Genomic DNA, 14,119 nt, shown 5'->3' with positions numbered 1-14,119 from the left:
GGTGATTATGGCTGCATGAGGACATACTCCTGCTCTGTTTCTCTCCTTTGTACCTAGAGTAATCAAATGCACATATACTCTGATAAATATATAATATGGAATTACTCAGTGTAAAACTACAACCAAGCAAATGTATTCAAATATAAAGTGCCCCTTGGTGAGCTTCTCTGAAATTGGAAGTATTTCATCCCTCATTGCCTGCTATTAATCTCATTAAGAGGTATTTGGGGTAGAGACTATCTTCTCTAACTGCTACTACTGTGCCTTATGCTCAGACACTTCAGAGCATTCAGCTTGATACTAGGTGTTCTGCATCTGTTATAATCAGGCTAAATGAAAATCTGGATAAATATCAGTTTCCTTACATCCTAACATGGCAATGCTGAAAAAAAAAACATACATACATACATACATAATACATGAATATATGAAAAATTTAATGGTTAGTCCTTTAGATATGATACAAATATATAATCTGGAATGCTCTGAGACATTAATTTATTCTCTCTATATATGGATATATATTCCCCAAGGAGTAAGTATTAAATCTTTCTTTTTATAATTTTTATATTGAGATACTAACTAGGGTGCATATGCTTCTTACTACACCTAAGAATGTGGATGACACCTTAGGAAAGAAAGATGGTGAGCTCTCAATCAATCATCAAGATTTAAAGTTAGCAACAGTTTCCACTTTTCCTGACATAATATGTATCACAAAAATGCTGAGTCATTAGTCACTGCTCAATTGCTGATTTGGATAAAGTATGATGAAGTCACCATTATCACTCTTAAATTATAAAAGAAGAAACTTATACTTTACGTAAGCTAAATATTCTTCCAAAGTCACATGATCAGCATGTACAAGGAGGAGATAACACATTCTTGTTTCACTCCAAAACTTCACCTTTGTTCTTCTACATATACAATCAAAATAAAGAAAGCATTAATGTTTTTCACAGTTTTTATTGTGAACGATTATTGCAGAGTACCCCAAAAACAATAATGACAGATGTTCTTATTTATTTTATTTTATAAATGTGGATTTATGGATTAACATGGTTTATAGCAAATCCATAAAATAATCCTAAACTTTTTCTATTCCAACATCTCAGTTGATATCAAGATGTTCATTGTGAAACTAGTGGTCAGTATGTTATTCCTTATGAATTATTCTCAAGCACAGAGAATATCCCTGCATACACTCCTTTTTCCAAAGTGAATACCAGTTGACTAGTGGACTAAAAATCCTGTAAGGATGCTTAAGGAAAACCTCCAGAGCATCCTGATCTAACATTGCAAGTGGCTTACACGTGGCAAGACTACAATGGTTTACCTGTCCATATGAGGCAGTCCGGAGAAGTCTCTAACTTATCTTCAGAGGGACCACGTTGCCATTCTCTGCTCCGTATTCTCAATCTGTTTTTGGCACAGCCGATTCTCTAGAATCCACAGTAATTTTGAATATTTATTCCTCATCTCTAGGAAACTCTTCCTTAACGTAGTATGCTACAGTTCCCTCATCACTGCCTATCACTTCTTTGGCTTGAGTGAACATAGATGATTTCTCTATGCCTCTGGATTAACTGTATTGTGTCGAATCAAAGACAAGAACTCAGAGATTTGAATCCCTCGCTGCTAAGAAGTCTCATCGCAGGTTTTATAACCCACTTGGGAACAGTCCCAGGGGTTCAAATTCTGCAACAGATGTTTTTCGCCTTCTGGTAAGCGTCTTAGTAAGTGTAAGTGATACCTGAGTGAGTACACATTTTCTCTATCACATGATGTCAGTTGGTAGCAATATTGGATTTGAGTAGATTAAAGGTACTTTTTAAAGAAATAGTTCGTTTACTCAAGTGTCTCTGCCCACATTAGTTCTGTTAAAATTAGTTCAACTAAAACTACTTCAGTTAAAATGAAGAATGTAGTCATATAGCGGACTTAGCTGAGAAAGCAACAAAGAAATAAAGTAAAAAATAGATCTCTGTGAAACTGTCTCAGACTTTACATGTATGGTTCTCCCTCCCTCTCTCTCCTTCTCTCCAGCCCCGAATATGTGCACAAAATATTCATATGTGTGAGTGTGTGTGTGTGTGTGTGTGTATAGTCTTATGCATCCACATATATATACATGCATTCACATTTATGCTTATATATACATTGCATATATGCACAGATTCAAAAAATTGCTATACCTATAAGTAGCATGGTGATATCATATATTACAAACAAAATACAATTATACACACTTATGTATATTTGTGTATATGTATGATTATAACAATTTGATGATTAGTAAATATTCATTAAATAATTACTATGTACCTAGTCTATGCTAAATGCTTTGAAAACAGCACTGGAAAAACAATACTGTCCCTTGTCTCAAGAATCTTATCCACTAATAAGGGGATTCATATCATTAACATTTTAAATACTATGTACAGAGAAATTAAATAGAATAACATTTTGATAAATGATTTGAGTGACTGACTTAAGTTGATTAGTCAAAGAAAGTGCTTTTGAAGAGGTGACTTTTGATAGATAATTAAATAATGAAAAGTGTGTTAAGAAATGATTGGAAGATACAGATTCTAATACTAACTCCAATGTGTGAAGAGGTTTGAGCAATCCCAAGACATCAACTGGCTGCAGTTTCTCCTCTCTTGTTTTCAGATGTAACAATTGTTGCTATTTCGTGCCTTGAAAAGTGCAGTAAAATTCGTTTGTATTTAGCCCATCTTTGCATTGCTGCTGCCCCCTTATGTCCAAACTGTTCATGGACCAAGGTGGCCACCTCAAGGGAGTACACAAAAAGGTTTATATTGTGGTTTCAACCACCAACTGAACCTTGAAGTAATTTTTCTGATGGGCGTCAATATATCCTACTTTAATGTATCCTTGAAACCCCAGAGTGAATCCATAGGGCCATGTTCCACACAGGTAATTCTTTATTACCCCAGTTTTCCATTGCCTGTCTACCTGATCATACAGCTAGGTTGATGGCTACTCCCCATGAGTCAGTAAAAACACAAACGCAGAGGCTTTACCATTGCTCAAATCTTCCATTACTGCTAGGAAACTGCATGCAGTCCAGCCCATTGAGTTGATTTATGTTTACTTTCTTCAATGATAGTCTTTCCATGCACTGGTCTTAATGTAGCAGCGTTCCAAATGGGATGTCGTCCATTCATCTTGGCACTGCCATCCATAAACCAAGCAGTTTTTTGTTGTTCAATCAAGAGCTGTTCATAGAACATTGTCCATGTGGCAATCAAAATCTTTACAATGACTATTTATAGTAGCTTTATTCATAATTGCCAAAACTTGGAAGCAACTAAGATGTCCCTCAGAAGGTGAATGGATAAATAAATGGTGGTAAATTTAGGTAATAGAATACTATTCAGCCTTAAAAATAAATGAGCTATCAAGCCATGGTGTGACATAAAGGAGTCTTAAATGAAAGATATCAATCTGAAAAAGGCTATATTCTATATGATTACAATTCTATGACATTCTGAAAAAGGCAAAACTATGAAGATATTAAAAATATCAGTGACTTTAAGGGCTAGGGGAAAGAAAGGATGAATAGGTAGATATAGCACAGAAAATTTTTACTGCAGTAGACAATTCTATATTATACTATTATAATGGACACATGTCATGATATGCTTGTCAAAACCCATAGAATGTACAATACTAAGACTTAACCATAATGTAAACTATGGACTTTTGGAGATAAGGATATGCCAAAATATCTTAAGTGATTGTAAGAAATGTACCACCTTTTGGTGCTAATTGTAGGGAAGGCTATGTATGTGTGGGAGTATATCAGAGAGTATAAAAAACTCTGTAATGTCCTCTCAATTTGCTATGAGCCTAAACTGTTCTAAACTAAAATTTACCTAAGTAAGTAGATACATAGATGATATATAGATATGTAGATTAATAAAACAAATTAAAAATAAATGGAATGTTTGTGACAAAGAATGAGCTGAATAAAATCTGATACAGATAACATGCTAAATTTGTGAAAATCAAAAAAGATTAGATATTGAAATTGGATTTATCCATAACACTTAATACTTCTTCATAGTCGTAAAGTGAAATTCAAGTTAAGTGTATAATAAATGATATTTAAAATATAAATTTCATTTTCTGAAAGTTAAAACTACCTACATTCTCTCAATTCTAATATACTCTTTTAACTGTCATCATGAATAAATTGAGATGATTTATATTATATAAAGCCAAGTTAACAACAGGCAATGTATAAGATTGAGGAATGGGGAATTGGAGGAAAGTAGCTAAATGTACAAACTCCTCGTTATAAGTATTAGGGGTGTAATGAACAACATGATGACTACAGATAACGTTGCTATATGGTATATGGAATGTTCTTATAAGAGTAGATCATAAGGAGAAAATTTTTCCTTTTTTGTTATATTTTTATGAGATAGTAGATGTTAACTAAACCTATTATGGTAATCATTTCACAATATATGTAAGTCAAACTATCATGCTGTACATCTTAAAATTATACAATGATGTATGTCAATTATTTCTTAATAAAACTAGAAAAAATAACAGATGCTGAAATTCTCCTCAAAATTAACGTTCCTTCTTAAATAGAATAACATTTTGATAAATGATTAAATAGCTACTTCTTAAATAGCTACTTTGATGAAGAATAGTCTTGTTGGATGGGAAATTTGTATGTAGGTTTTCAGTTGACCACCATAATTTTCTATTTCTATTCCTTTCCCTTTATTTTATATATTTTTCCAAACTAAGATTTTCTAAAGTGTATATTATTCTTGAAGCAAACATCACCTAAATTCTAGCTGTGGCACATACTTACTTGTACAAAACTTCTATATTGGTTATATAAGATCAAAGACTATATTATAAGCTAATTTTTTTTAAATACCAAAGAATATATGATAAGCCTAGTCTCAACTGTAGTCCCAATTTCTGTACAATAGAAGAAAATTTAAAATTTTCAGATACATACTTTGCCCCTGATTATCTGCTTTCTGTTCCTAGCTTATTACCTGCTATAAAGAGGAGGAATAAAATGCTGCCATCTATGAATTTTTACTGGCACCTGTGTTTCAGTAACTCCCAGTCAACATGTAGTACCTGTGTCAACAAATGATAGAATGAACACTTTTCATTACATATATATATATATATATATATATATATATATAAACTAATCACTTTTATATTCTGAACTTGATTATAGGTGCTTGAATTAATTAAAAAATGACATAAATTAAGAAATGGCGCTGTACTGAAAATAGACGTCTCTCATAAAATAGTGTATAATTACCAGGACCTACTCTATTTCATGTATTAACGATACCTTTTTTTAAATTAGTTTCAAGTATACAGTACATTGGTTAGAAATTTATATAGTTTATAAAACAATCCCCTAATTGCTCCTTATTGTCTCTGGTTTTCTATCTAGCCAATCTATTAATGTTAACTATATTCTCTATGTTGTGCTCCCCATCACCGTGACCATCTATCAACTATTAATTTGTATTTCTTTAATCCTTCACTCCATTCTCCCAGCCCCGTAACCCCTCTCCCCTCTGTCCTTCATCAAATTGTCCACTATATTTGTGAGTCTGTTTTTGTTTAGTTTGTTCTTTTTGTTCCTTAGAATCACATATAAGTGAAATCATATGGTATTTATCTTTCTCTGTCTGACTTATTTTACTCAGCATAATAACTTCTAGGTCCATCTATGTCATTACAAATGATAGGATTTCATTTTTTCATTGGCTGAGTAATATTCCATTATATATATGAACCATAACTTCTTTATCCTATTGTCTATTGATGGGCATTTAGGTTGCTTCCATATCTTGGATATTGGAGCACATAGATATTTAGGAATTATTGTTTTGATTTTCTTTGGATAAATATCCAGAAGTACAATTGCTGGGTCAAAAGGAAGATCCATTTTTAATTTTTTGAGAAACCTCCCAACTGTTTTCCATAGTGGCTGTAGTAATTTTGAGCAACTATAATCCAATGTTTATCTGGAAAATTTTAATTGTCTTAAGTAACGTCAATTTACTTAAATATAAAAAAAGTCATAGTTTTATGGTATCACCTGTTTTGCAGGTTAATTTAAAAAAACTTCAGCAATGGAAACATGTATTTATGAAGACTCTGAGAAACTTCTCTCGAATGTTTTTGGTTTTGACACCATAGACGACAGCATTCATCATAAGGAGGGATAAAAAGATTAATGTTGGCTATAAAGATGTGAATATGTGGAGCTATGCTATGACCAAATCTGTGGGTGATAAAGGAGAAAAAGGTGGGTGTATAAAACACTAAGATGACCCAAAGATGAGAGCCACATGTGCTCAAAGTCTGGCCACCCTGGATGGAAAGTTAAACATGGCATGAAGAATGAGAATATATGAGCATATATTCAATATGAAGTCCAGCTTTCCAGTAAAGAAGGCAAGAATTAAGCCATAAGATCTGTGGATCTTGGTATTGGCACAGACCAGTTTGATCAGGGCCATAAATTTACAGTAGGTGTGGGCAATGACATTGGTTTTGCAGTAGGAAAGCCATATCAATAAGAGAGGATGAAGAGTTGGCAGGATACCTCCACATAGGACAATGGCCAAACTCAAAGCCATGATTATCTAAGTGTCAGGATTGTGAAGTCTCTCAGAGGGTCGCAGATGGCCACATACTGGTCAAAGGCCATGACCATCAGAGATCTGACTCCATGGTGGACAAAGAGTGGATGAAGAATATCTGGGTGAGGCAATCTTTAAAGTTAATTTTGCTGTCATTGAACCAGAAAAGGCTGCAGATCTTGGGAAGCAGAGTACTACAAAGCAGTAGTTCCTTCACAGAGAACATGCAAAGGAAGAGATACATGGATTCATGAAGACTAGGGTCTGTCTTGATGACGAGCACAAGGGCACAATTCTCCATCACAGCCAGTAGATACAGCAGGCAAAAGGGGATGGAGATCCATACATGAGCAGCCTCTATCTCTGGCTATCCCTGGGATTCAAAGGAGGAGGAACATAGCTAGTTGGAAACTGGTTCTATTTTGAATTAACATTTTCAGAGTCACTAAAACTGCTCTAGCCTACATGTTGTCAAAAATTATTTTCAATAGATTGATTATAAAATATCCTCTCTATTTAGTAAAAGATTTCAGGAATGAATTAACCAAGGGGGGCTTGTAATTGACTTCTTGTAGATGTTTCTAGATTACCTTAAGATTTGGTCCTACTAATAGACATTGAAGTATCTGCCACAAGAGGAAAAATAGGCTAAAGTCTTGGGGTTGAGGTTAAAGCACCATTCTATTTTCCATTAACTGAACAATTTCTTTAAACCACTGAAAGTCCTGGGTGGTTAAACTGGGAGAAGTCTGGATGCAGTTTTGATAACTCGAGGGTGTTTAGAATACTGATCTTTGTATTTCTCCTGATGAACTAGACTTGGGAAGTGATACCAGGTCTTTCCTCAGGCCATGAATTCTGAATGAGATAATGAGGAGCAACAAAATGCGTTCCCCGTGAAATTTTTTATCCAAACTTCCCTCCTAATATGGTTGCCAGCTTTAGCAAATAAAACACTGAATGTCCACTGAAATTTGGACTTAGATAGCTTTGAAGAAAAATATTATTTTAGCATAAGTGTGTCTCATAAAATATTTCATGATATATTATTGAAATAGAGTTGTTATTTGAAATTCCAATTTAACCTGACATCTGTGGTTAATCTGGAAACCCCATCTTCTAGGAAAGAGTTATTATTTACAGTGCTTTTTTGAAATCAAGACTGAGAGAGTAAATCCTGTAGACTGGCCCATTTTTACAATGCATGAATTAAAAAAAAAGAAGTAAAGACAACTCTCAGGCATACAGATCAAAGGTAGCACAAAAAACAAATTAATTAAAGCAAACTATGAAATATATTATTTAAAAATATCTGAATACAAAGTCTGCAAACAAAAACTGAGAACACTCTAGCTTTGGCATGTAGTAAGGAAAGAAAGCTTCGGACCAGATCTGATGCTGAGGCTGATGGGTTTTTCTTTGCTTTGCGTGAACGTATTTAAACAATATTTACAGTATAATAGACCAGTGATGATGTTATAATAAAAAATAGATAGTATCATATTTTTTAAAATTTTAGATTAAAATTAACATGTGAAATTTAAAGACTGAAGAAAAACTGAATATGTATAAATGTTATAAGTCAGCAGAAATTGTGACTGATGGAATAATCAGAGATCATTTTCCCTTATATTAGCTTTATAAAATAGTGTGGCATGAATACCCTCCTAGTGACATTCAAAATTTTAAGAAATACATATTTCAATTATTTTTCAGTTGACATTCAATATTATATTAGTTTCATGTGTATAGCACAGTGATTAGTCATTTGTATAATTTATGAGGTGATCCACCCAGTAAGTCTAGCATCTATCTGACATCATACATAGTTATATTATTGACTACATTCCCCACATTGTGCTTTACATCTCCATGATTTTTTTTTTCTGTGTTTGTCCTTCTTCATCACTTCATCTTTTAAAATAAGTGGAAGATTATCAACATACACAGAGCTCACTGTGTAGAGTGTCCTGACAGACTTAATCTGACCACACAAAAGGAGATTACAATAGCTAATGCAGTTGTCATTTAGGCTTACTATCTAATTCTCTTTCTCCCACTGTGAATTCATATAGAGATTTGCATTTGATACATCAAAATGTATAATGGGAAATTTTAAAATTTTATTTGTCTTTTTTTTTTTCTTTTTTTTTTAAATTGAAACCTGTTCTTTTAACATCTGGTTAACGATACACTGGCTTCCTTTGGGAGCCATACAGAAAGAATACAAGTGTATTTCTCCTTATCATAGTCCTTTAAATATTTGAAGACAATTATTAAAGTTTTGAGGTCATGCTATTTTTTCTTTTTTAAGAGATGATTTCTATATCCCTAATCATCCTAAATGCTTTCCTGGATATTTCATTCATGTTCTTAAAATAAAGGTTTTAGAGTGGGACATACTGGCTCACAGACACAGGCAACCACTTTACATTCCTGTGATCTTGACTTGAGATATGTTGCTTTATAAATATATTAAAGACTTTCTCCCAAGTTTATTATCATATCTGACTTCCCTGTGTTACACCTATAGGGAAATACTTCCATTATTCTTATCCTAGACCATAGCCGCTGAGAGATGTCACCTTAATTTAGTGTTAGGTATAAAATTGGTAATTATTAAGCTACTTTATGAAGGCTATTCTATACAGCCACAGTACTTTCAATTGGAAAAATAGTTTATAATAATAGAGAAAAACATGATCACTTAACCTGAGAGCTAAATTTTAATCAAATCTTGAATTTCATGGCCCACAATGGGAAAATATAAAATCAGAACAAGTATTTGTCAATAAACTACAACTAGAAATAGGTATTGTTCTTTGCCTACATGGTTTAATAATTTGTAAAGCATATTGGACTTGGACTAAAAGGGATCTTACACATCATACATACATATAATTGTGTACATACACATGACATAATTACACAGGTGAGAGTTAAATTTCTTAACAGCATCATTTCTGAGTCTAATCAGAAACCTTCGAGACTCTGGCACAAGGGTCAGAACTCTTTCTAGAACCATTTTGCTCAATTCCAGAAGGTATCTACTGTAGCCTTAAAACAAATATACAGATGTAGAGAAGTCAAATATCTAGTGGCTCAAGGGTCATGACATTTCAACCATGTCAGCTAATATCATGGGTTTATTTTTTGGTTTGGTATTAAGTTATTCAGCCTCACAATTGGAATTTAATCAGCTGAGTTTTCCATCATATCATAAACTCCCTACATGAGCACAACTTGTTAGAGGATGTGGATTTTCTCCCATTATTCCTAAAGAATATATTCTTTTTCAAATCTAATATGAAACAAGATAGCAAAGATGTACGTCATTTTGTTAGGTAGCTAGTCAGACACGAGTGACAAGGGGAACAAAGGAATAAGGGCACAGCCTAGAGATCGCCCAAAAAATACCCCAATGATAGTAGAATTCTGTGCAAGCACATGCCCACTAGGCAAAGAGTTATATAGCAGCCAAGTGTCAACCAAAATGACCTCACTTGCAGATCATCTAAGAATGTCTGTGGAACTACCCATCATAGCCCAAATATAATGCAGGCATTCCCACTTCTAGGCCCTTTTTGTCTTCTTGTTGTAGTTGTTATTACAGCACTTTGTTTCAGCTCTCATCGCTGAAACCGTGTGCCTCCTTGGGGTATGCTTTGTCTTTATGAAATATACCTTTAATAAATCTTTTCTAAATCTCACTGAACTGTGTGTGATTCTTCACTGCTTCAATGAGGAAGAACCAAGGAAAAATGCTAACTACACTTCTGCGCCGTTGTCATCCGTCTCCCTCCCGCTGCCGTTGGGGCGACAGTGAACTACAATTGGCCCCAACGGTAACTATTTAGTATTTTCTTATTACACTTTACTCTCTTCATTTCATGACGAATAAAAATAATAAGAGTAGTCAACATTTATGATGTGTTTACCATGAGTCAGACGCTATGATTAGCAATATAATTATATCAGCGGTTTCTAACAGAAGTGATACTGATCTTCAGAGAGTGTTTTAGTAATTTCTTGGTTTGTTTTTGATATTGTTGTCACAATATTTGAGAGGCACTACAGGATTCATTAAATATAAACCAGAGAGAATTCTTCTGCAAAAAACGTTCTGTGTCTGAGAGGAATTTCAGATATATAATTAGATATTGTGTAGTTAAAAAATACTATAATGTTCCGAACGTATAATTTTACCTTGCTTTATATTTACTGTACTGAATTAGATATTTTTTTACTTTGCTTTACTTGTATCATAAATTATCTTTGCATGGTTTTAACATGTAAATATTCACTAGATATTCTAGAAGAGTAGCTATCATGTATGTCAAGAGAATATTGTACATTGTTGTCTTAAGACTATTAACCAAAAGTTAGTCAACAATTTTAAAAACTACATGATGAAATGCAACAGTAACATTTTTCAGGGCATTTGAGTAATCAATAAACCAAGGTTAACTGGCTCTTATAATTTGCACATTCACATTTATTCGTATAGTCACAAGGACCTGAGTATTATGTCTTCTAGTGTTCTTATGCACAAGTATATAAATTACTACTTTTATTTTTATATTACTACTTGAGTATTATGTTGTTTTTTAAAAATGTACTGTATTTGATTCAGGAGGGTAAAATCAACATTAGAAAACTTTGTTACATAAAGAGGAAACAAGATTGAATTATAGTCAAATAATTAATGTATATTATCTTATTAAGATTCTAATTCACAATCATGACTTATGGATTATTATTCCCATATCATAAATAAACCTTAATCTAAAATTTCACATCTTAGAAAACATAAAGTTTCAAGGAATTTATAACAGAAAATCTTTATAACCCAAAGTTAGGCAATATAGTTTTTAGATATGACACACTTTTGTCCATAATCCATACAAGAATATAAGATAAATTAGACTTCATTAAAATTAAGATTATTTCAATATAAAGTTTCTTACAGCTTAATAAGTCCCAAAGATTTCTAAATACTAGGTTTGGAAAGATAAATAACAACAATTAAAAGTTTTGCTTGATTTTTTTTTTTACTTCCTCTGTATCTACTATACTTGCTAATACTCACTGAAGTCAATATACTTACCAAGCTTCACTATCTTATATAAATCCAAAATTTAGCTAAAAAGTTTTCCACTTCAAGCAAATGCTGATTCATTTTTAATATCCCCTGTTTAATAAAACTCTTATCTTTGTTAATGATCTGGGGAATCACAAACTTTTGCAAAGTCAAACACATTTGACTGTTAATAATTTAAAGAATCCCTTCCTAATTCTTTTGGTTTTAACACCATATATAATAGGATTCATCATGGGTGGAATAAGAAGGTATATATTGGCTATAAAAATGTGGATATGTAGAGCAATATGGTGACCAAACCTATGAGTGAGAAAAGAGAAAAAGGCTGGTGTATAAAACACCAAGATGACCCATACATGGGAGACACATGTACTTAAGGTCTTGAGGCGGGCAGCTTTGGATGGGAGATTGAAGACAGTGAAAAGAATAAGGACATAGGAACAGATGATCAATATGAAATCTAATCCCCCTGTCAAGAATGCCACAATTAGGCTATAGGCTCTGCGAATCTTGGTCTCAGTGCAAACCAGCTTTATCAGGGCCATAAACTCACAGTAAGTATGGGAGATGACATTAGTTTTGCAGTAAGAAAGCCACCTAAGTAGGAAGGGGTGTGGACTGAGGAGTACAACTCCTCTGAAGACAACAAAGATACCCAAGCCTACAATCACTGCAGGTGTTAAAATAGTGGAATGTCTTAGTGGGTGGCAGATGGCTACATAGCGATCAAAAGCCATGGCCAAGATAAATCCAGATTCCATAGTAGACAGAGAATGGATAAGATACATTTGAGTGAGGCAGGCTTCAAAGTAGATCTCTCTGTCATTGAACCAGAAGAGACTGAGTATCTTGGGAAGTGTAGAGGTAGTAAGCATCAAATCAGCCACTGAAAGCATGCATAGAAAGAAGTACATAGGTTCATGCAGTTTGTTGTCTGTCTTGACAATTAATAAAAGGGCAACATTTCCTATCAGTGACAGTAGGTAGACTAAACAGAAAGGGATGGAAATCCATATGTGGGCAGCTTCCAATCCTGGAATGCCAAGCAGTAGGAAGGTGGTAGGTTGAAGACTGGTCCTGTTGTAACCAAACATTATCCCAACAATGCATATTCCATGACCCTGTCCAAATTAAAAATATATTTTAAAAGGATTTTAAATATATAAAGACCAATTTTTTCACTGTTATGTGTTGGGAGAGATATAACATCGAATAATATGCAAATGGCTATTAAATGAATTATACAGTAATACACTCTCAAGGCATCACATTCACGGAACTGTACTTTTTGAGTAAGAAAAACAGTAAGAATGTATTCTCTCTCTCTCTAACTCTTTCTCTCTCCCCCCAATTCCCCTTTGCCTTTTTTCCAGAAAATATTCTCCAGTTGGCTAAATACATTCAAGCAATATTATATAGTATTACAGAGCTAGTAGTTGATACATTGATGAATATGAAATATAATTTTCTACCATCTGAAATATTAAAAAGTGCAAAAGCAAACCATCATCAATGAGATCAGCCATTTTTATATTTAACCCCTCCTAACCCTTCCCCCTCACCATGATAGGACTTATAAATATAAGAAAAAGGAAACTTGGGAAATATTAAAGAATCATTGAGTCAATAAAGAGTGTGAACAAAACTGGTCTTATAATGAAAGATGAGTCATTATCTTAACAAAGAAAAAAACTTTATCTTCATAAAATCAGCCAAACTGAATGATAAAAATCATTTTGAAATACAGTCCAATAGAAAAAATGACTAAGTTTGGAAAACATGAGTATTCAAGTTATTAGATATCTGTGCTCCCTTTTAAATGTTCAATCAAACTCTTCCAGAAGGTGCATAATATATTTCTGAGTCATATAATACACTTGATGTTGATTTTTGCCTCTCAAGTAAGTTTTTAAATGCAACTATTGGCTCAAGACATCAGTTAGCAGAAAATGTGTCTTGGAATGTATGAAAATTATTTTTAAGAGGTATCCTGACAATCCTAAATTTTAAATTGACAAATCATTAATTTGGTTCAAATATTAGTATATGATAAGCTTATATAATATGAGGCATCTCTTTAGTCTAAATAAAACAAAGTTTAATAAAAACAAATAAGGTTTTGGCCAATGTAGTTCAGGGCTAAATTCTAGGGCTAGGTTAACAAAAATTATGAACATGTACATCTCATTTTAACTATATAAGTTAAACTTCTTCTACCTTATTTACTGTCAAGTCAAGAAGTTGAGCCATCTTTCAGACAATGACAAAGGCTAAGTCTTCACTGACGTGACTGGACCTAGGACTTCCAGCCTAGGTTCTACCATTTCCTTCTTGTGGAAGGTCTGAA

At 33.3% G+C, this 14,119-nt stretch overlaps 1 protein-coding gene and 1 pseudogene across 1 annotated transcript; both read right to left on the bottom strand.

The window, feature by feature from the left end:
- Positions 1-6,152: 6,152 nt before the first annotated feature.
- On the bottom strand, positions 6,153-9,696 carry LOC105306227 (annotated as a pseudogene).
- Positions 9,697-11,921: 2,225 nt separating this feature from the next.
- On the bottom strand, positions 11,922-12,866 carry LOC105306226 (olfactory receptor 52D1-like). The gene has a single exon (XM_011381133.1). It carries the CDS (start codon positions 12,864-12,866, stop codon positions 11,922-11,924), a length of 945 nt encoding a protein of 314 aa, XP_011379435.1.
- Positions 12,867-14,119: the final 1,253 nt, after the last annotated feature.

The sequence above is a fragment of the Pteropus vampyrus genome, unplaced genomic scaffold (genome assembly GCF_000151845.1).
Source record: "Pteropus vampyrus isolate Shadow unplaced genomic scaffold, Pvam_2.0 Scaffold431, whole genome shotgun sequence".
Lineage (NCBI taxonomy): Eukaryota > Metazoa > Chordata > Mammalia > Chiroptera > Pteropodidae > Pteropus > Pteropus vampyrus.
This window is presented reverse-complemented; position numbering and strand designations above follow the sequence as displayed.

What these genes read in the sequence shown, in the direction of transcription:
- LOC105306226 (XM_011381133.1), bottom strand. Translation starts at nt 12,866, where the DNA reads ATGTTTGGTTACAACAGGACCAGTCTTCAACCTACCACCTTCCTACTG.